At 50.9% G+C, this 24522-nt stretch overlaps 1 protein-coding gene across 1 annotated transcript in view; it reads right to left on the reverse strand.

The window, feature by feature from the left end:
• The window catches only part of TONSL (tonsoku like, DNA repair protein), a 210435-nt gene that overhangs the window by 146082 nt on the left and 39831 nt on the right, over nucleotides 1–24522 (reverse strand). Inside the window, exon 11 of the mRNA XM_088462520.1 lies at nucleotides 240–426. Coding sequence (XP_088318646.1) covers nucleotides 240–426 — 187 coding nt within the window. The remainder of the gene's footprint in view (nucleotides 1–239; nucleotides 427–24522) is intronic.

The following is a 24522-nucleotide window of genomic DNA, read 5'->3' on the forward strand; positions in this document are numbered from 1 at the left end:
AGTGAGAGTGACAGGCCGGAAGCCCTGTACAGTCATATCCCTGACCTGCAGCAGGCAGAGTGAGAGTGACAGGCCGGAAGCCCTGTACAGTCATATCCCTGACCTGCAGCAGGCAGAGTGAGAGTGACAGGCCGGAAGCCCTGTACAGTCATATCCCTGACCTACAGCGTGTCGTCATTTCCATAGGGGCAGGCGGCACATAACGGGCAGATAACATGGACGGCAGCAAATAAACGTACCGCTCTGTGACAGCTCCAGGTCGCTCTCCTGCAGCGCCTCACTGTTCTCCATCTCTTCCTCCTCCTCCTCCTCACTGCTCTCGTCATCCGAGGCCCCACTTATCTCTCGTAACTGCGCTTCTGTGCTGCCAGCGCCCGCAGCGTCCCACTTCCTCTGCAGAGCCAGGAGCTGGTGGAGCACTTTCCTCTGCAGACAGAGATAACAATGTCATGGGGTAATACATGTATGTATAATGTAATAGCCATGTAACCCTTATGTGCATGAGAGCATCCACTGAGAGGCGGAGAGGAGAGGAAACTAGAGAGGGAGCGCAACGCTCTGGTAATAAGCGCGGGAGTCTCAGGGCTCATATGTGGGAACATTTATAGGAAGAGCACGTACACGTATGTAACACTGCAGAGAGAGCAGCATGGCAGGGTACATTTATAGGAAGAGCACGTATGTAACACTGCAGAGAGCAGCATGGCCGGGTACATTTATAGGGAGAGCACGTATGTAACACTGCAGAGAGCAGCATGGCCGGGTACATTTATAGGGAGAGCACGTATGTAACACTGCAGAGAGCGCAGCATGGCAGGGTACATGTATAGGGAGAGCACGTATGTAACACTGCAGAAAGAGCAGCATGGCCGGGTACATTTATAGGGAGAGCAAGTATGTAACACTGCAGAGAGCAGCATGGCCGGGTACATTTATAGGGAGAGCACGTATGTAACACTGCAGAGAGAGCAGCATGGCCGGGTACATTTATAGGAAGAGCACGTATGTAACACTGCAGAGAGCAGCATGGCCGGGTACATTTATAGGGAGAGCACGTATGTAACACTGCAGGGAGAGCAGCATGGCCGGGTACATTTATAGGAAGAGCACGTATGTAACACTGCAGAGAGAGCAGCATGGCCGGGTACATTTATAGGAAGAGCACGTATGTAACACTGCAGAGAGAGCAGCATGGCCGGGTACATTTATAGGGAGAGCATGTATGTAACACTGCAGGAAGAGCAGCATGGCCGGGTACATTTATAGGAAGAGCACGTATGTAACACTGCAGAGAGCAGCATGGCCGGGTACATTTATAGGAAGAGCACGTATGTAACACTGCAGAGAGAGCAGCATGGCCGGGTACATTTATAGGAAGACCACGTACACGTATGTAACACTGCAGGGAGAGCAGCATGGCCGGGTACATGTATAGGGAGAGCACGTATGTAACACTGCAGAGAGCAGCATAGCCGGGTACATTTATAGGAAGAGTACGTACACGTATGTAACACTGCAGAGAGCGCAGCATGGCCGGGTACATTTATAGGAAGAGCACGTATGTAACACTGCAGGGAGAGCAGCATGGCCGGGTACATTTATAGGGAGAGCACGTATGTAACACTGCAGGGAGAGCAGCATGGTCGGGTACATTTATAGGGAGAGCACGTATGTAACACTGCAGAGAGAGCAGCATGGCCGGGTACATGTATAGGGAGAGCACGTATGTAACACTGCAGGGAGCAGCATGGCAGGGTACATTTATAGGGAGAGCACGTATGTAACACTGCAGAGAGAGCAGCATGGCCGGGTACATTTATAGGGAGAGCACGTATGTAACACTGCAGGGAGAGCAGCATGGCCGGGTACATTTATAGGGAGAGCACGAATGTAACACTGCAGGGAGAGCAGCATGGCCGGGTACATTTATAGGGAGAGCACGTATGTAACACTGCAGGGAGAGCAGCATGGCCGGGTACATTTATAGGGAGAGCACGTATGTAACACTGCAGGGAGAGCAGCATGGCCGGGTACATGTATATGGAGAGCACGTATGTAACACTGCAGAGAGAGCAGCATGGCCGGGTACATTTATAGGGAGAGCACGTACACGTATGTAACACTGCAGGAGAGAGCAGCATGGCCGGGTACATTTATAGGGAGAGCACGTATGTAACACTGCAGAGAGAGCAGCATGGCCGGGTACATTTATAGGAAGAGCACGTATGTAACACTGCAGGGAGCAGCATGGCCGGGTACATTTATAGGAAGAGCACGTATGTAACACTGCAGAGAGCAGCATGGCCGGGTACATTTATAGGGAGAGCACGTATGTAACACTGCAGAGAGAGCAGCATGGCCGGGTACATTTATAGGAAGAGCACGTATGTAACACTGCAGGGAGCAGCATGGCAAGGTACATTTATAGGAAGAGCACGTATGTAACACTGCAGAGAGCACAGCATGGCCGGGTACATTTATAGGGAGAGCACGTATGTAACACTGCAGAGAGCGCAGCATGGCCGGGTACATTTATAGGAAGAGCACGTATGTAACACTGCAGAGAGAGCAGCATGGCCGGGTACATTTATAGGAAGAGCACGTATGTAACACTGCAGAGAGAGCAGCATGGCCGGGAACATTTATAGGAAGAGCACGTATGTAACACTGCAGAGAGAGCAGCATGGCCGGGTACATTTATAGGAAGAGCACGTATGTAACACTGCAGAGAGCAGCATGGTCGGGTACATGTATAGGGAGAGCACGTATGTAACACTGCAGGGAGAGCAGCATGGCCGGGTACATGTATAGGGAGAGCAGGTATGTAACACTGCAGAGAGCAGCATGGCCGGGTACATTTATAGGGAGAGCAGGTATGTAACACTGCAGAGAGCAGCATGGCCGGGTACATGTATAGGGAGAGCACGTATGTAACACTGCAGGGAGCAGCATGGCCGGGTACATTTATAGGGAGAGCACGTATGTAACACTGCAGAGAGAGCAGCATGGCCGGGTACATTTATAGGAAGAGCACGTATGTAACACTGCAGAGAGAGCAGCATGGCCGGGTACATTTATAGGGAGAGCACGTATGTAACACTGCAGGGAGCAGCATGGCCGGGTACATGTATAGGGAGAGCACGTATGTAACACTGCAGAGAGCGCAGCATGGCCGGGTACATTTATAGGAAGAGCACGTATGTAACACGGCAGGGAGAGCAGCATGGCCGGGTACATTTATAGGAAGAGCACGTATGTAACACTGCAGGGAGCAGCATGGCCGGGTACATGTATAGGAAGAGCACGTATGTAACACTGCAGAGAGCGCAGCATGGCCGGGTACATTTATAGGAAGAGCACGTATGTAACACTGCAGAGAGCGCAGCATGGCCGGGTACATTTATAGGGAGAGCACGTATGTAACACTGCAGAGAGCGCAGCATGGCCGGGTACATTTATAGGAAGAGCACGTATGTAACACTGCAGAGAGAGCAGCATGGCCGGGTACATTTATAGGGAGAGCACGTATGTAACACTGCAGAGAGCGCAGCATGGCCGGGTACATTTATAGGAAGAGCACGTATGTAACACTGCAGGGAGAGCAGCATGGCCGGGTACATGTATAGGGAGAGCACGTATGTAACACTGCAGATAGCAGCATGGCCGGGTACATTTATAGGGAGAGCACGTATGTAACACTGCAGAGAGAGCAGCATGGCCGGGTACATTTCTAGGAAGAGCACGTACACGTATGTAACACTGCAGAGAGCGCAGCATGGCCGGGTACATTTATAGGAAGAGCACGTATGTAACACTGCAGGGAGAGCAGCATGGCCGGGTACATTTATAGGGAGAGCACGTATGTAACACTGCAGGGAGAGCAGCATGGCCGGGTACATTTATAGGGAGAGCACGTATGTAACACTGCAGGGAGAGCAGCATGGCCGGGTACATTTATAGGGAGAGCACGTATGTAACACTGCAGGGATAGCAGCATGGCCGGGTACATGTATATGGAGAGCACGTATGTAACACTGCAGAGAGAGCAGCATGGCCGGGTACATTTATAGGGAGAGCACGTACACGTATGTAACACTGCAGAGAGCAGCATGGCCAGGTACATTTATAGGAAGAGCACGTATGTAACACTGCAGGGAGCAGCATGGCCGGGTACATTTATAGGAAGAGCACGTATGTAACACTGCAGAGAGCAGCATGGCCGGGTACATGTATAGGGAGAGCACGTATGTAATACTGCAGGGAGAGCAGCATGGCCGGGTACATTTATAGGGAGAGCACGTATGTAACACTGCAGAGAGAGCAGCATGGCCGGGTACATTTATAGGAAGAGCACGTATGTAACACTGCAGGGAGCAGCATGGCCGGGTACATTTATAGGAAGAGCACGTATGTAACACTGCAGGGAGAGCAGCATGGCCGGGTACATTTATAGGGAGAGCACGTATGTAACACTGCAGAGAGCAGCATGGCCGGGTACATTTATAGGAAGAGCACGTATGTAACACTGCAGAGAGCAGCATGGCCGGGTACATTTATAGGAAGAGCACGTATGTAACGCTGCAGAGAGCGCAGCATGGCCGGGTACATTTATAGGGAGAGCACGTATGTAACACTGCAGAGAGCGCAGCATGGCCGGGTACATTTATAGGAAGAGCACGTATGTAACACTGCAGAGAGAGCAGCATGGCCGGGTACATTTATAGGAAGAGCACGTATGTAACACTGCAGAGAGAGCAGCATGGCCGGGTACATTTATAGGGAGAGCACGTATGTAACACTGCAGAGAGAGCAGCATGGACGGGTACATTTATAGGAAGAGCACGTATGTAACACTGCAAAGAGCAGCATGGCCGGGTACATGTATAGGGAGAGCACGTATGTAACACTGCAGGGAGAGCAGCATGGCCGGGTACATGTATAGGGAGAGCAGGTATGTAACACTGCAGAGAGCAGCATGGCCGGGTACATTTATAGGGAGAGCACGTATGTAACACTGCAGGGAGCAGCATGGCCGGTTACATTTATAGGGAGAGCACGTATGTAACACTGCAGAGAGAGCAGCATGGCCGGGTACATTTATAGGAAGAGCACGTATGTAACACTGCAGAGAGAGCAGCATGGCCGGGTACATTTATAAGGAGAGCACGTATGTAACACTGCAGGGAGCAGCATGGCCGGGTACATGTATAGGGAGAGCACGTATGTAACACTGCAGAGAGAGCAGCATGGCCGGGTACATTTATAGGGAGAGCACGTATGTAACACTGCAGGGAGCAGCATGGCCGGGTACATTTATAGGAAGAGCACGTATGTAACACTGAGAGAGCGCAGCATGGCCGGGTACATTTATAGGAAGAGCACGTATGTAACACTGCAGAGAGAGCAGCATAGCCGGGTACATTTATAGGGAGAGCACGTATGTAACACTGCAGGGAGCAGCATGGCCGGGAATATGTAAAGGAAGAGCACGTATGTAACACTGCAGAGAGCGCAGCATGGCCGGGTACATTTATAGGAAGAGCACGTATGTAACACTGCAGAGAGCGCAGCATGGCCGGGTACATTTATAGGGAGAGCACGTATTTAACACTGCAGAGAGCGCAGCATGGCCGGGTACATTTATAGGAAGAGCACGTATGTAACACTGCAGAGAGAGCAGCATGGCCGGGTACATTTATAGGGAGAGCACGTATGTAACACTGCAGAGAGCGCAGCATGGCCGGGTACATTTATAGGAAGAGCACGTATGTAACACTGCAGGGAGCAGCATGGCCGGGTACATGTATAGGGAGAGCACGTATGTAACACTGCAGAGAGCAGCATGGCCGGGTACATTTATAGGGAGAGCACGTATGTAACACTGCAGAGAGAGCAGCATGGCCGGGTACATTTATAGGAAGAGCACGTACACGTATGTAACACTGCAGAGAGCGCAGCATGGCCGGGTACATTTATAGGAAGAGCACGTATGTAACACTGCAGGGAGAGCAGCATGGCCGGGTACATTTATAGGGAGAGCACGTATGTAACACTGCAGGGAGAGCAGCATGGCCGGGTACATTTATAGGGAGAGCACGTATGTAACACTGCAGAGAGAGCAGCATGGCCGGGTACATTTATAGGGAGAGCACGTATGTAACACTGCAGGGAGAGCAGCATGGCCGGGTACATTTATAGGGAGAGCACGTATGTAACACTGCAGGGAGAGCAGCATGGCCGGGTACATGTATAGGGAGAGCACGTATGTAATACTGCAGGGAGAGCAGCATGGCCGGGTACATGTATAGGGAGAGCACGTATGTAACACTGCAGAGAGAGCAGCATGGCCGGGTACATTTATAGGAAGAGCACGTATGTAACACTGCAGAGAGCAGCACGGCCGGGTACATTTATAGGAAGAGCACGTATGTAACACTGCAGAGAGAGCAGCATGGCCGGGTACATTTATAGGGAGAGCACGTATGTAACACTGCAGGGAGCAGCATGGCCGGGTACATGTATAGGAAGAGCACGTATGTAACACTGCAGAGAGCAGCATGGCCGGGTACATTTATAGGAAGAGCACGTATGTAACACTGCAGAGAGCGCAGCATGGCCGGGTACATTTATAGGGAGAGCACGTATGTAACACTGCAGAGAGCGCAGCATGGCCGGGTACATTTATAGGAAGAGCACGTATGTAACACTGCAGAGAGAGCAGCATGGCCGGGTACATGTATAGGAAGAGCACGTATGTAACACTGCAGAGAGCGCAGCATGGCCGGGTACATTTATAGGAAGAGCACGTATGTAACACTGCAGAGAGCGCAGCATGGCCGGGTACATTTATAGGGAGAGCACGTATTTAACACTGCAGAGAGCGCAGCATGGCCGGGTACATTTATAGGAAGAGCACGTATGTAACACTGCAGAGAGAGCAGCATGGCCGGGTACATTTATAGGGAGAGCACGTATGTAACACTGCAGAGAGAGCAGCATGGCCGGGTACATTTATAGGAAGAGCACGTACACGTATGTAACACTGCAGAGAGCGCAGCATGGCCGGGTACATTTATAGGAAGAGCACGTATGTAACACTGCAGGGAGAGCAGCATGGCCGGGTACATTTATAGGGAGAGCACGTATGTAACACTGCAGGGAGAGCAGCATGGCCGGGTACATTTATAGGGAGAGCACGTATGTAACACTGCAGGGAGAGCAGCATGGCCGGGTACATTTATAGGGAGAGCACGTATGTAACACTGCAGGGAGCAGCATGGCAGGGTACATTTATAGGGAGAGCACGTATGTAACACTGCAGAGAGAGCAGCATGGCCGGGTACATTTATAGGGAGAGCACGTATGTAACACTGCAGGGAGAGCAGCATGGCCGGGTACATTTATAGGGAGAGCACGTATGTAACACTGCAGGGAGAGCAGCATGGCCGGGTACATTTATAGGGAGAGCACGTATGTAACACTGTAGGGAGAGCAGCATGGCCGGGTACATTTATAGGGAGAGCACATATGTAACACTGCAGGGAGAGCAGCATGGCCGGGTACATGTATATGGAGAGCACGTATGTAACACTGCAGAGAGAGCAGCATGGCCGGGTACATTTATAGGGAGAGCACGTACACGTATGTAACACTGCAGAGACAGCAGCATGGCCGGGTACATTTATAGGAAGAGCACGTATGTAACACTGCAGAGAGCAGCATGGCCGGGTACATTTATAGGAAGAGCACGTATGTAATACTGCAGAGAGCAGCATGGCCGGGTACATTTATAGGGAGAGCACGTATGTAACACTGCAGGGAGAGCAGCATGGCCGGGTACATGTATAGGGAGAGCACGTATGTAATACTGCAGGGAGAGCAGCATGGCCGGGTACATGTATAGGGAGAGCACGTATGTAACACTGCAGAGAGAGCAGCATGGCCGGGTACATTTATAGGGAGAGCACGTATGTAACACTGCAGAGAGAGCAGCATGGCCGGGTACATTTATAGGAAGAGCACGTATGTAACACTGCAGAGAGCAGCACGGCCGGGTACATTTATAGGAAGAGCACGTATGTAACACTGCAGAGAGAGCAGCATGGCCGGGTACATTTATAGGAAGAGCACGTATGTAACACTGCAGAGAGAGCAGCATGGCCGGGTACATTTATAGGGAGAGCACGTATGTAACACTGCAGGGAGCAGCATGGCCGGGTACATTTATAGGAAGAGCACGTATGTAACACTGCAGAGAGCAGCATGGCCGGGTACATTTATAGGGAGAGCACGTATGTAACACTGCAGAGAGCAGCATGGCCGGGTACATTTATAGGGAGAGCACGTATGTAACACTGCAGGGAGCAGCATAGCAAGGTACATTTATAGGAAGAGCACGTATGTAACACTGCAGAGAGCGCAGCATGGCCGGGTACATTTACAGGGAGAGCACGTATGTAACACTGCAGAGAGCGCAGCATGGCCGGGTACATTTATAGGAAGAGCACGTATGTAACACTGCAGAGAGAGCAGCATGGCCGGGTACATTTATAGGAAGAGCACGTATGTAACACTGCAGAGAGAGCAGCATGGCCGGGTACATTTATAGGGAGAGCACGTATGTAACACTGCAGAGAGAGCAGCATGGCAGGGTACATTTATAGGAAGAGCACGTATGTAACACTGCAGAGAGAGCAGCATGGCCGGGAACATTTATAGGAAGAGCACGTATGTAACACTGCAGAGAGCAGCATGGCCGGGTACATTTATAGGGAGAGCAGGTATGTAACACTGCAGAGAGCAGCATGGCCGGGTACATTTATAGGGAGAGCACGTATGTAACACTGCAGGGAGAGCAGCATGGCCGGGTACATTTATAGGGAGAGCACGTATGTAACACTGCAGGGAGAGCAGCATGGCCGGGTACATTTATAGGGAGAGCACGTATGTAACACTGCAGAGAGAGCAGCATGGCCGGGTACATTTATAGGAAGAGCACGTATGTAACACTGCAGGGAGAGCAGCATGGCCGGGTACATTTATAGGGAGAGCACGTATGTAACACTGCAGGGAGAGCAGCATGGCCGGGTACATTTATAGGGAGAGCACGTATGTAACACTGCAGAGAGAGCAGCATGGCCGGGTACATTTATAGGAAGAGCACGTATGTAACACTGCAGAGAGAGCAGCATGGCCGGGTACATTTATAGGAAGAGCACGTATGTAACACTGCAGAGAGAGCAGCATGGCCGGGTACATTTATAGGGAGAGCACGTACACGTATGTAACACTGCAGGGAGAGCAGCATGGCCGGGTACATTTATAGGGAGAGCACGTATGTAACACTGCAGAGAGCGCAGCATGGCCGGGTACATTTATAGGAAGAGCACGTATGTAACACTGCAGAGAGCAGCATGGCCGGGTACATTTATAGGAAGAGCACGTATGTAACACTGCAGAGACAGCAGCAAGGCCGGGTACATTTATAGGAAGAGCACGTATGTAACACTGTAGAGAGAGCAGCATGGCCGGGTACATTTATAGGAAGAGCACGTATGTAACACTGCAGAGAGCAGCATGGCCGGGTACATTTATAGGAAGAGCACGTATGTAACACTGCAGAGAGAGCAGCATGGCCGGGTACATTTATAGGGAGAGCACGTATGTAACACTGCAGAGAGAGCAGCATGGCCGGGTACATTTATAGGAAGAGCACGTATGTAACACTACAGAGAGCGCAGCATGGCAGGGTACATGTATAGGGAGAGCACGTATGTAACACTGCAGAGAGAGCAGCATGGCCGGGTACATGTATAGGAAGAGCACGTATGTAACACTGCAGAGAGCGCAGCATGGCCGGGTACATTTATAGGAAGAGCACGTATGTAACACTGCAGAGAGCGCAGCATGGCCGGGTACATTTATAGGGAGAGCACGTATTTAACACTGCAGAGAGCGCAGCATGGCCGGGTACATTTATAGGAAGAGCACGTATGTAACACTGCAGGGAGAGCAGCATGGCCGGGTACATTTATAGGGAGAGCACGTATTTAACACTGCAGAGAGCGCAGCATGGCCGGGTACATTTATAGGAAGAGCACGTATGTAACACTGCAGGGAGAGCAGCATGGCCGGGTACATTTATAGGGAGAGCACGTATGTAACACTGCAGGGAGAGCAGCATGGCCGGGTACATTTATAGGGAGAGCACGTATGTAACACTGCAGGGAGAGCAGCATGGCCGGGTACATTTATAGGGAGAGCACGTATGTAACACTGCAGGGAGAGCAGCATGGCCGGGTACATTTATAGGGAGAGCACGTATGTAACACTGCAGGGAGAGCAGCATGGTCGGGTACATTTATAGGGAGAGCACGTATGTAACACTGCAGGGAGAGCAGCATGGCCGGGTACATTTATAGGGAGAGCACGTATGTAACACTGCAGGGAGAGCAGCATGGCCGGGTACATTTATAGGGAGAGCACGTATGTAACACTGCAGGGAGAGCAGCATGGCCGGGTACATTTATAGGAAGAGCACGTATGTAACACTGCAGAGACAGCAGCAAGGCCGGGTACATTTATAGGAAGAGCACGTATGTAACACTGTAGAGAGAGCAGCATGGCCGGGTACATTTATAGGAAGAGCACGTATGTAACACTGCAGAGAGAGCAGCATGGCCGGGTACATTTATAGGGAGAGCACGTACACGTATGTAACACTGCAGGAGAGAGCAGCATGGCCGGGTACATTTATAGGGAGAGCACGTATGTAACACTGCAGAGAGAGCAGCATGGCCGGGTACATTTATAGGAAGAGCACGTATGTAACACTGCAGGGAGCAGCATGGCCGGGTACATTTATAGGAAGAGCACGTATGTAACACTGCAGAGAGCAGCATGGCCGGGTACATTTATAGGGAGAGCACGTATGTAACACTGCAGAGAGAGCAGCATGGCCGGGTACATTTATAGGAAGAGCACGTATGTAACACTGCAGGGAGCAGCATGGCAAGGTACATTTATAGGAAGAGCACGTATGTAACACTGCAGAGAGCACAGCATGGCCGGGTACATTTATAGGGAGAGCACGTATGTAACACTGCAGAGAGCGCAGCATGGCCGGGTACATTTATAGGAAGAGCACGTATGTAACACTGCAGAGAGAGCAGCATGGCCGGGTACATTTATAGGAAGAGCACGTATGTAACACTGCAGAGAGAGCAGCATGGCCGGGAACATTTATAGGGAGAGCACGTATGTAACACTGCAGAGAGAGCAGCATGGCCGGGTACATTTATAGGAAGAGCACGTATGTAACACTGCAGAGAGCAGCATGGCCGGGTACATGTATAGGGAGAGCACGTATGTAACACTGCAGGGAGAGCAGCATGGCCGGGTACATGTATAGGGAGAGCAGGTATGTAACACTGCAGAGAGCAGCATGGCCGGGTACATTTATAGGGAGAGCAGGTATGTAACACTGCAGAGAGCAGCATGGCCGGGTACATGTATAGGGAGAGCACGTATGTAACACTGCAGGGAGCAGCATGGCCGGGTACATTTATAGGGAGAGCACGTATGTAACACTGCAGAGAGAGCAGCATGGCCGGGTACATTTATAGGAAGAGCACGTATGTAACACTGCAGAGAGAGCAGCATGGCCGGGTACATTTATAGGGAGAGCACGTATGTAACACTGCAGGGAGCAGCATGGCCGGGTACATGTATAGGGAGAGCACGTATGTAACACTGCAGAGAGCGCAGCATGGCCGGGTACATTTATAGGAAGAGCACGTATGTAACACGGCAGGGAGAGCAGCATGGCCGGGTACATTTATAGGAAGAGCACGTATGTAACACTGCAGGGAGCAGCATGGCCGGGTACATGTATAGGAAGAGCACGTATGTAACACTGCAGAGAGCGCAGCATGGCCGGGTACATTTATAGGAAGAGCACGTATGTAACACTGCAGAGAGCGCAGCATGGCCGGGTACATTTATAGGGAGAGCACGTATGTAACACTGCAGAGAGCGCAGCATGGCCGGGTACATTTATAGGAAGAGCACGTATGTAACACTGCAGAGAGAGCAGCATGGCCGGGTACATTTATAGGGAGAGCACGTATGTAACACTGCAGAGAGCGCAGCATGGCCGGGTACATTTATAGGAAGAGCACGTATGTAACACTGCAGGGAGAGCAGCATGGCCGGGTACATGTATAGGGAGAGCACGTATGTAACACTGCAGATAGCAGCATGGCCGGGTACATTTATAGGGAGAGCACGTATGTAACACTGCAGAGAGAGCAGCATGGCCGGGTACATTTCTAGGAAGAGCACGTACACGTATGTAACACTGCAGAGAGCGCAGCATGGCCGGGTACATTTATAGGAAGAGCACGTATGTAACACTGCAGGGAGAGCAGCATGGCCGGGTACATTTATAGGGAGAGCACGTATGTAACACTGCAGGGAGAGCAGCATGGCCGGGTACATTTATAGGGAGAGCACGTATGTAACACTGCAGGGAGAGCAGCATGGCCGGGTACATTTATAGGGAGAGCACGTATGTAACACTGCAGGGAGAGCAGCATGGCCGGGTACATGTATATGGAGAGCACGTATGTAACACTGCAGAGAGAGCAGCATGGCCGGGTACATTTATAGGGAGAGCACGTACACGTATGTAACACTGCAGAGAGAGCAGCATGGCCAGGTACATTTATAGGAAGAGCACGTATGTAACACTGCAGAGAGCAGCATGGCCGGGTACATGTATAGGGAGAGCACGTATGTAATACTGCAGGGAGAGCAGCATGGCCGGGTACATGTATAGGGAGAGCACGTATGTAACACTGCAGAGAGAGCAGCATGGCAGGGTACATTTATAGGGAGAGCACGTATGTAACACTGCAGAGAGAGCAGCATGGCCGGGTACATTTATAGGAAGAGCACGTATGTAACACTGCAGGGAGCAGCATGGCCGGGTACATTTATAGGAAGAGCACGTATGTAACACTGCAGGGAGAGCAGCATGGCCGGGTACATTTATAGGGAGAGCACGTATGTAACACTGCAGAGAGCAGCATGGCCGGGTACATTTATAGGAAGAGCACGTATGTAACGCTGCAGAGAGCGCAGCATGGCCGGGTACATTTATAGGGAGAGCACGTATGTAACACTGCAGAGAGCGCAGCATGGCCGGGTACATTTATAGGAAGAGCACGTATGTAACACTGCAGAGAGAGCAGCATGGCCGGGTACATTTATAGGAAGAGCACGTATGTAACACTGCAGAGAGAGCAGCATGGCCGGGTACATTTATAGGGAGAGCACGTATGTAACACTGCAGAGAGAGCAGCATGGACGGGTACATTTATAGGAAGAGCACGTATGTAACACTGCAAAGAGCAGCATGGCCGGGTACATGTATAGGGAGAGCACGTATGTAACACTGCAGGGAGAGCAGCATGGCCGGGTACATGTATAGGGAGAGCAGGTATGTAACACTGCAGAGAGCAGCATGGCCGGGTACATTTATAGGGAGAGCACGTATGTAACACTGCAGGGAGCAGCATGGCCGGGTACATTTATAGGGAGAGCACGTATGTAACACTGCAGAGAGAGCAGCATGGCCGGGTACATTTATAGGAAGAGCACGTATGTAACACTGCAGAGAGAGCAGCATGGCCGGGTACATTTATAAGGAGAGCACGTATGTAACACTGCAGGGAGCAGCATGGCCGGGTACATGTATAGGGAGAGCACGTATGTAACACTGCAGAGAGAGCAGCATGGCCGGGTACATTTATAGGGAGAGCACGTATGTAACACTGCAGGGAGCAGCATGGCCGGGTACATTTATAGGAAGAGCACGTATGTAACACTGAGAGAGCGCAGCATGGCCGGGTACATTTATAGGAAGAGCACGTATGTAACACTGCAGAGAGAGCAGCATAGCCGGGTACATTTATAGGGAGAGCACGTATGTAACACTGCAGGGAGCAGCATGGCCGGGAATATGTAAAGGAAGAGCACGTATGTAACACTGCAGAGAGCGCAGCATGGCCGGGTACATTTATAGGAAGAGCACGTATGTAACACTGCAGAGAGCGCAGCATGGCCGGGTACATTTATAGGGAGAGCACGTATTTAACACTGCAGAGAGCGCAGCATGGCCGGGTACATTTATAGGAAGAGCACGTATGTAACACTGCAGAGAGAGCAGCATGGCCGGGTACATTTATAGGGAGAGCACGTATGTAACACTGCAGAGAGCGCAGCATGGCCGGGTACATTTATAGGAAGAGCACGTATGTAACACTGCAGGGAAAGCAGCATGGCCGGGTACATTTATAGGAAGAGCACGTATGTAACACTGCAGGGAGCAGCATGGCCGGGTACATGTATAGGGAGAGCACGTATGTAACACTGCAGAGAGCAGCATGGCCGGGTACATTTATAGGGAGAGCACGTATGTAACACTGCAGAGAGAGCAGCATGGCCGGGTACATTTATAGGAAGAGCACGTACACGTATGTAACACTGCAGAGAGCGCAGCATGGCCGGGTACATTTATAGGAAGAGCACGTATGTAACACTGCAGGGAGAGCAGCATGGCCGGGTACATTTATAGGGAGAGCACGTATGTAACACTGCAGGGAGAGCAGCATGGCCGGGTACATTTATAGGGAGAGCACGTATGTAACACTGCAGAGAGAGCAGCATGGCCGGGTACATTTATAGGGAGAGCACGTATGTAACACTGCAGGGAGAGCAGCATGGCCGGGTACATTTATAGGGAGAGCACGTATGTAACACTGCAGGGAGCAGCATGGCAGGGTACATTTATAGGGAAAGCACGTATGTAACACTGCAGAGAGAGCAGCATGGCCGGGTACATTTATAGGGAGAGCACGTATGTAACACTGCAGGGAGAGCAGCATGGCCGGGTACATTTATAGGGAGAGCACGTATGTAACACTGCAGGGAGAGCAGCATGGCCGGGTACATTTATAGGGAGAGCACGTATGTAACACTGCAGGGAGAGCAGCATGGCCGGGTACATTTATAGGGAGAGCACGTATGTAACACTGCAGGGAGAGCAGCATGGCCGGGTACATGTATATGGAGAGCACGTATGTAACACTGCAGAGAGAGCAGCATGGCCGGGTACATTTATAGGGAGAGCACGTACACGTATGTAACACTGCAGAGAGAGCAGCATGGCCGGGTACATTTATAGGAAGAGCACGTATGTAACACTGCAGAGAGCAGCATGGCCGGGTACATTTATAGGAAGAGCACGTATGTAATACTGCAGAGAGCAGCATGGCCGGGTACATTTATAGGGAGAGCACGTATGTAACACTGCAGGGAGAGCAGCATGGCCGGGTACATGTATAGGGAGAGCACGTATGTAATACTGCAGGGAGAGCAGCATGGCCGGGTACATGTATAGGGAGAGCACGTATGTAACACTGCAGAGAGAGCAGCATGGCCGGGTACATTTATAGGAAGAGCACGTATGTAACACTGCAGAGAGCAGCACGGCCGGGTACATTTATAGGAAGAGCACGTATGTAACACTGCAGAGAGAGCAGCATGGCCGGGTACATTTATAGGGAGAGCACGTATGTAACACTGCAGGGAGCAGCATGGCCGGGTACATTTATAGGAAGAGCACGTATGTAACACTGCAGAGAGCAGCATGGCCGGGTACATTTATAGGAAGAGCACGTATGTAACACTGCAGAGAGCGCAGCATGGCCGGGTACATTTATAGGGAGAGCACGTATGTAACACTGCAGAGAGCGCAGCATGGCCGGGTACATTTATAGGAAGAGCACGTATGTAACACTGCAGAGAGAGCAGCATGGCCGGGTACATGTATAGGAAGAGCACGTATGTAACACTGCAGAGAGCGCAGCATGGCCGGGTACATTTATAGGAAGAGCACGTATGTAACACTGCAGAGAGCGCAGCATGGCCGGGTACATTTATAGGGAGAGCACGTATTTAACACTGCAGAGAGCGCAGCATGGCCGGGTACATTTATAGGAAGAGCACGTATGTAACACTGCAGAGAGAGCAGCATGGCCGGGTACATTTATAGGGAGAGCACGTATGTAACACTGCAGAGAGAGCAGCATGGCCGGGTACATTTATAGGAAGAGCACGTACACGTATGTAACACTGCAGAGAGCGCAGCATGGCCGGGTACATTTATAGGAAGAGCACGTATGTAACACTGCAGGGAGAGCAGCATGGCCGGGTACATTTATAGGGAGAGCACGTATGTAACACTGCAGGGAGAGCAGCATGGCCGGGTACATTTATAGGGAGAGCACGTATGTAACACTGCAGAGAGAGCAGCATGGCCGGGTACATTTATAGGGAGAGCACGTATGTAACACTGCAGGGAGCAGCATGGCAGGGTACATTTATAGGGAGAGCACGTATGTAACACTGCAGAGAGAGCAGCATGGCCGGGTACATTTATAGGGAGAGCACGTATGTAACACTGCAGGGAGAGCAGCATGGCCGGGTACATTTATAGGGAGAGCACGTATGTAACACTGCAGGGAGAGCAGCATGGCCGGGTACATTTATAGGGAGAGCACGTATGTAACACTGCAGGGAGAGCAGCATGGCCGGGTACATTTATAGGGAGAGCACGTATGTAACACTGCAGGGAGAGCAGCATGGCCGGGTACATGTATATGGAGAGCACGTATGTAACACTGCAGAGAGAGCAGCATGGCCGGGTACATTTATAGGGAGAGCACGTACACGTATGTAACACTGCAGAGACAGCAGCATGGCCGGGTACATTTATAGGAAGAGCACGTATGTAACACTGCAGAGAGCAGCATGGCCGGGTACATTTATAGGAAGAGCACGTATGTAATACTGCAGAGAGCAGCATGGCCGGGTACATTTATAGGGAGAGCACGTATGTAACACTGCAGGGAGAGCAGCATGGCCGGGTACATGTATAGGGAGAGCACGTATGTAATACTGCAGGGAGAGCAGCATGGCCGGGTACATGTATAGGGAGAGCACGTATGTAACACTGCAGAGAGAGCAGCATGGCCGGGTACATTTATAGGGAGAGCACGTATGTAACACTGCAGAGAGAGCAGCATGGCCGGGTACATTTATAGGAAGAGCACGTATGTAACACTGCAGAGAGCAGCACGGCCGGGTACATTTATAGGAAGAGCACGTATGTAACACTGCAGAGAGAGCAGCATGGCCGGGTACATGTATAGGGAGAGCACGTATGTAACACTGCAGGGAGCAGCATGGCCGGGTACATTTATAGGAAGAGCACGTATGTAACACTGCAGAGAGCAGCATGGCCGGGTACATTTATAGGGAGAGCACGTATGTAACACTGCAGAGAGCAGCATGGCCGGGTACATTTATAGGGAGAGCACGTATGTAACACTGCAGGGAGCAGCATAGCAAGGTACATTTATAGGAAGAGCACGTATGTAACACTGCAGAGAGCGCAGCATGGCCGGGTACATTTACAGGGAGAGCACGTATGTAACACTGCAGAGAGCGCAGCATGGCCGGGTACATTTATAGGAAGAGCACGTATGTAACACTGCAGAGAGAGCAGCATGGCCGGGTACATTTATAGGAAGAGCACGTATGTAACACTGCAGAGAGAGCAGCATGGCCGGGTACATTTATAGGGAGAGCACGTATGTAACACTGCAGAGAGAGCAGCATGGCAGGGTACATTTATAGGAAGAGCACGTATGTAACACTGCAGAGAGAGCAGCATGGCCGGGTACATTTATAGGAAGAGCACGTATGTAACACTGCAGAGAGCAGCATGGCCGGGTACATTTATAGGGAGAGCACGTATGTAACACTGCAGAGAGCAGCATGGCCGGGTACATTTATAGGGAGAGCACGTATGTAACACTGCAGAGAGCAGCATGGCCGGGTACATTTATAGGGAGAGCAGGTATGTAACACTGCAGAGAGCAGCATGGCCGGGTACATGTATAGGGAGAGCACGTATGTAACACTGCAGGGAGAGCAGCATGGCCGGGTACATTTATAGGGAGAGCACGTATGTAACACTGCAGAGAGCGCAGCATGGCCGGGTACATTTATAGGAAGAGCACGTATGTAACACTGCAGGGAGAGCAGCATGGCCGGGTACATTTATAGGGAGAGCACGTATGTAACACTGCAGAGAGAGCAGCATGGCCGGGTACATTTATAGGAAGAGCACGTATGTAACACTGCAGAGAGAGCAGCATGGCCGGGTACATTTATAGGAAGAGCACGTATGTAACACTGCAGAGAGAGCAGCATGGCCGGGTACATTTATAGGGAGAGCACGTACACGTATGTAACACTGCAGGGAGAGCAGCATGGCCGGGTACATTTATAGGGAGAGCACGTATGTAACACTGCAGAGAGCGCAGCATGGCCGGGTACATTTATAGGAAGAGCACGTATGTAACACTGCAGAGAGCAGCATGGCCGGGTACATTTATAGGAAGAGCACGTATGTAACACTGCAGAGACAGCAGCAAGGCCGGGTACATTTATAGGAAGAGCACGTATGTAACACTGTAGAGAGAGCAGCATGGCCGGGTACATTTATAGGAAGAGCACGTATGTAACACTGCAGAGAGCAGCATGGCCGGGTACATTTATAGGAAGAGCACGTATGTAACACTGCAGAGAGAGCAGCATGGCCGGGTACATTTATAGGGAGAGCACGTATGTAACACTGCAGAGAGAGCAGCATGGCCGGGTACATTTATAGGAAGAGCACGTATGTAACACTACAGAGAGCGCAGCATGGCAGGGTACATGTATAGGGAGAGCACGTATGTAACACTGCAGAGAGAGCAGCATGGCCGGGTACATGTATAGGAAGAGCACGTATGTAACACTGCAGAGAGCGCAGCATGGCCGGGTACATTTATAGGAAGAGCACGTATGTAACACTGCAGAGAGCGCAGCATGGCCGGGTACATTTATAGGGAGAGCACGTATTTAACACTGCAGAGAGCGCAGCATGGCCGGGTACATTTATAGGGAGAGCACGTATGTAACACTGCAGAGAGAGCAGCATGGCCGGGTACATTTATAGGGAGAGCACGTATGTAACACTGCAGAGAGAGCAGCATGGCCGGGTACATTTATAGGAAGAGCACGTACACGTATGTAACACTGCAGAGAGCGCAGCATGGCCGGGTACATTTATAGGAAGAGCACGTATGTAACACTGCAGGGAGAGCAGCATGGCCGGGTACATTTATAGGGAGAGCACGTATGTAACACTGCAGGGAGAGCAGCATGGCCGGGTACATTTATAGGGAGAGCACGTATGTAACACTGCAGGGAGAGCAGCATGGCCGGGTACATTTATAGGGAGAGCACGTATGTAACACTGCAGGGAGCAGCATGGCAGGGTACATTTATAGGGAGAGCACGTATGTAACACTGCAGAGAGAGCAGCATGGCCGGGTACATTTATAGGGAGAGCACGTATGTAACACTGCAGGGAGAGCAGCATGGCCGGGTACATTTATAGGGAGAGCACGTATGTAACACTGCAGGGAGAGCAGCATGGCCGGGTACATTTATAGGGAGAGCACGTATGTAACACTGCAGGGAGAGCAGCATGGCCGGGTACATTTATAGGGAGAGCACGTATGTAACACTGCAGGGAGAGCAGCATGGCCGGGTACATGTATATGGAGAGCACGTATGTAACACTGCAGAGAGAGCAGCATGGCCGGGTACATTTATAGGGAGAGCACGTACACGTATGTAACACTGCAGAGACAGCAGCATGGCCGGGTACATTTATAGGAAGAGCACGTATGTAACACTGCAGAGAGCAGCATGGCCGGGTACATTTATAGGAAGAGCACGTATGTAATACTGCAGAGAGCAGCATGGCCGGGTACATTTATAGGGAGAGCACGTATGTAACACTGCAGGGAGAGCAGCATGGCCGGGTACATGTATAGGGAGAGCACGTATGTAATACTGCAGGGAGAGCAGCATGGCCGGGTACATGTATAGGGAGAGCACGTATGTAACACTGCAGAGAGAGCAGCATGGCCGGGTACATTTATAGGGAGAGCACGTATGTAACACTGCAGAGAGAGCAGCATGGCCGGGTACATTTATAGGAAGAGCACGTATGTAACACTGCAGAGAGCAGCACGGCCGGGTACATTTATAGGAAGAGCACGTATGTAACACTGCAGAGAGAGCAGCATGGCCGGGTACATTTATAGGGAGAGCACGTATGTAACACTGCAGGGAGCAGCATGGCCGGGTACATTTATAGGAAGAGCACGTATGTAACACTGCAGAGAGCAGCATGGCCGGGTACATTTATAGGGAGAGCACGTATGTAACACTGCAGAGAGCAGCATGGCCGGGTACATTTATAGGGAGAGCACGTATGTAACACTGCAGGGAGCAGCATAGCAAGGTACATTTATAGGAAGAGCACGTATGTAACACTGCAGAGAGCGCAGCATGGCCGGGTACATTTATAGGGAGAGCACGTATGTAACACTGCAGAGAGCGCAGCATGGCCGGGTACATTTATAGGAAGAGCACGTATGTAACACTGCAGAGAGAGCAGCATGGCCGGGTACATTTATAGGAAGAGCACGTATGTAACACTGCAGAGAGAGCAGCATGGCCGGGTACATTTATAGGGAGAGCACGTATGTAACACTGCAGAGAGAGCAGCATGGCAGGGTACATTTATAGGAAGAGCACGTATGTAACACTGCAGAGAGAGCAGCATGGCCGGGTACATTTATAGGAAGAGCACGTATGTAACACTGCAGAGAGCAGCATGGCCGGGTACATTTATAGGGAGAGCAGGTATGTAACACTGCAGAGAGCAGCATGGCCGGGTACATTTATAGGGAGAGCACGTATGTAACACTGCAGGGAGAGCAGCATGGCCGGGTACATTTATAGGGAGAGCACGTATGTAACACTGCAGAGAGAGCAGCATGGCCGGGTACATTTATAGGAAGAGCACGTATGTAACACTGCAGAGAGAGCAGCATGGCCGGGTACATTTATAGGAAGAGCACGTATGTAACACTGCAGAGAGAGCAGCATGGCCGGGTACATTTATAGGGAGAGCACGTATGTAACACTGCAGAGAGCGCAGCATGGCCGGGTACATTTATAGGAAGAGCACGTATGTAACACTGCAGAGAGCAGCATGGCCGGGTACATTTATAGGAAGAGCACGTATGTAACACTGCAGAGACAGCAGCAAGGCCGGGTACATTTATAGGAAGAGCACGTATGTAACACTGTAGAGAGAGCAGCATGGCCGGGTACATTTATAGGAAGAGCACGTATGTAACACTGCAGAGAGCAGCATGGCCGGGTACATTTATAGGAAGAGCACGTATGTAACACTGCAGAGAGAGCAGCATGGCCGGGTACATTTATAGGGAGAGCACGTATGTAACACTGCAGAGAGAGCAGCATGGCCGGGTACATTTATAGGAAGAGCACGTATGTAACACTACAGAGAGCGCAGCATGGCAGGGTACATGTATAGGGAGAGCACGTATGTAACACTGCAGAGAGAGCAGCATGGCCGGGTACATGTATAGGGAGAGCACGTATGTAACACTGCAGAGAGCGCAGCATGGCCGGGTACATTTATAGGAAGAGCACGTATGTAACACTGCAGGGAGAGCAGCATGGCCGGGTACATGTATAGGGAGAGCACGTATGTAACACTGCAGGGAGAGCAGCATGGCCGGGTACATTTATAGGGAGAGCACGTATGTAACACTGCAGGGAGAGCAGCATGGCCGGGTACATTTATAGGGAGAGCACGTATGTAACACTGCAGAGAGAGCAGCATGGCCGGGTACATTTATAGGAAGAGCACGTATGTAACACTGCAGAGAGAGCAGCATGGCCGGGTACATTTATAGGAAGAGCACGTATGTAACACTGCAGAGACAGCAGCAAGGCCGGGTACATTTATAGGAAGAGCACGTATGTAACACTGTAGAGAGAGCAGCATGGCCGGGTACATTTATAGGAAGAGCACGTATGTAACACTGCAGAGAGCAGCATGGCCGGGTACATTTATAGGAAGAGCACGTATGTAACACTGCAGAGAGAGCAGCATGGCCGGGTACATTTATAGGGAGAGCACGTATGTAACACTGCAGAGAGAGCAGCATGGCCGGGTACATTTATAGGAAGAGCACGTATGTAACACTACAGAGAGCGCAGCATGGCAGGGTACATGTTTAGGGAGAGCACGTATGTAACACTGCAGAGAGAGCAGCATGGCCGGGTACATGTATAGGGAGAGCACGTATGTAACACTGCAGAGAGAGCAGCATGGCCGGGTACATTTATAGGAAGAGCACGTATGTAACACTGCAGAGAGCAGCATGGCCGGGTACATTTATAGGAAGAGCACGTATGTAACACTGCAGAGACAGCAGCAAGGCCGGGTACATTTATAGGAAGAGCACGTATGTAACACTGTAGAGAGAGCAGCATGGCCGGGTACATTTATAGGAAGAGCACGTATGTAACACTGCAGAGAGCAGCATGGCCGGGTACATTTATAGGAAGAGCACGTATGTAACACTGCAGAGAGAGCAGCATGGCCGGGTACATTTATAGGAAGAGCACGTATGTAACACTGCAGAGACAGCAGCAAGGCCGGGTACATTTATAGGAAGAGCACGTATGTAACACTGTAGAGAGAGCAGCATGGCCGGGTACATTTATAGGAAGAGCACGTATGTAACACTGCAGAGAGCAGCATGGCCGGGTACATTTATAGGAAGAGCACGTATGTAACACTGCAGAGAGAGCAGCATGGCCGGGTACATTTATAGGGAGAGCACGTATGTAACACTGCAGAGAGAGCAGCATGGCCGGGTACATTTATAGGAAGAGCACGTATGTAACACTACAGAGAGCGCAGCATGGCAGGGTACATGTTTAGGGAGAGCACGTATGTAACACTGCAGAGAGAGCAGCATGGCCGGGTACATGTATAGGGAGAGCACGTATGTAACACTGCAGAGAGAGCAGCATGGCCGGGTACATTTATAGGAAGAGCACGTATGTAACACTGCAGAGAGCAGCATGGCCGGGTACATTTATAGGAAGAGCACGTATGTAACACTGCAGAGACAGCAGCAAGGCCGGGTACATTTATAGGAAGAGCACGTATGTAACACTGTAGAGAGAGCAGCATGGCCGGGTACATTTATAGGAAGAGCACGTATGTAACACTGCAGAGAGCAGCATGGCCGGGTACATTTATAGGAAGAGCACGTATGTAACACTGCAGAGAGAGCAGCATGGCCGGGTACATTTATAGGGAGAGCACGTATGTAACACTGCAGAGAGAGCAGCATGGCCGGGTACATTTATAGGAAGAGCACGTATGTAACACTACAGAGAGCGCAGCATGGCAGGGTACATGTTTAGGGAGAGCACGTATGTAACACTGCAGAGAGAGCAGCATGGCCGGGTACATGTATAGGGAGAGCACGTATGTAACACTGCAGAGAGCGCAGCATGGCCGGGTACATTTATAGGAAGAGCACGTATGTAACACTGCAGAGAGAGCAGCATGGCCGGGTACATTTATAGGAAGAGCACGTAAGTAACACTGCAGGGAGAGCAGCATGGCCGGGTACATTTATAGGAAGAGCACGTATGTAACACTGCAGAGACAGCAGCAAGGCCGGGTACATTTATAGGAAGAGCACGTATGTAACACTGTAGAGAGAGCAGCATGGCCGGGTACATTTATAGGGAGAGCACGTAAGTAACACTGCAGAGAGAGCAGCATGGCCGGGTACATTTATAGGAAGAGCACGTATGTAACACTGCAGAGACAGCAGCAAGGCCGGGTACATTTATAGGAAGAGCACGTATGTAACACTGTAGAGAGAGCAGCATGGCCGGGTACATTTATAGGAAGAGCACGTATGTAACACTGCAGAGAGCAGCATGGCCGGGTACATTTATAGGAAGAGCACGTATGTAACACTGCAGAGAGAGCAGCATGGCCGGGTACATTTATAGGGAGAGCACGTATGTAACACTGCAGAGAGAGCAGCATGGCCGGGTACATTTATAGGAAGAGCACGTATGTAACACTACAGAGAGCGCAGCATGGCAGGGTACATGTTTAGGGAGAGCACGTATGTAACACTGCAGAGAGAGCAGCATGGCCGGGTACATGTATAGGGAGAGCACGTATGTAACACTGCAGAGAGAGCAGCATGGCCGGGTACATTTATAGGAAGAGCACGTATGTAACACTACAGAGAGCGCAGCATGGCAGGGTACATGTATAGGGAGAGCACGTATGTAACACTGCAGAGAGCGCAGCATGGCCGGGTACATGTATAGGGAGAGCACGTATGTAACACTGCAGAGAGAGCAGCATGGCCGGGTACATGTATAGGGAGAGCACGTATGTAACACTGCAGA

This window comes from Taudactylus pleione, unplaced genomic scaffold (genome assembly GCF_031769625.1).
Source record: "Taudactylus pleione unplaced genomic scaffold, aTauple2 ptg001259l, whole genome shotgun sequence".
In the NCBI taxonomy this organism is placed as follows: Eukaryota; Metazoa; Chordata; class Amphibia; order Anura; family Myobatrachidae; genus Taudactylus; species Taudactylus pleione.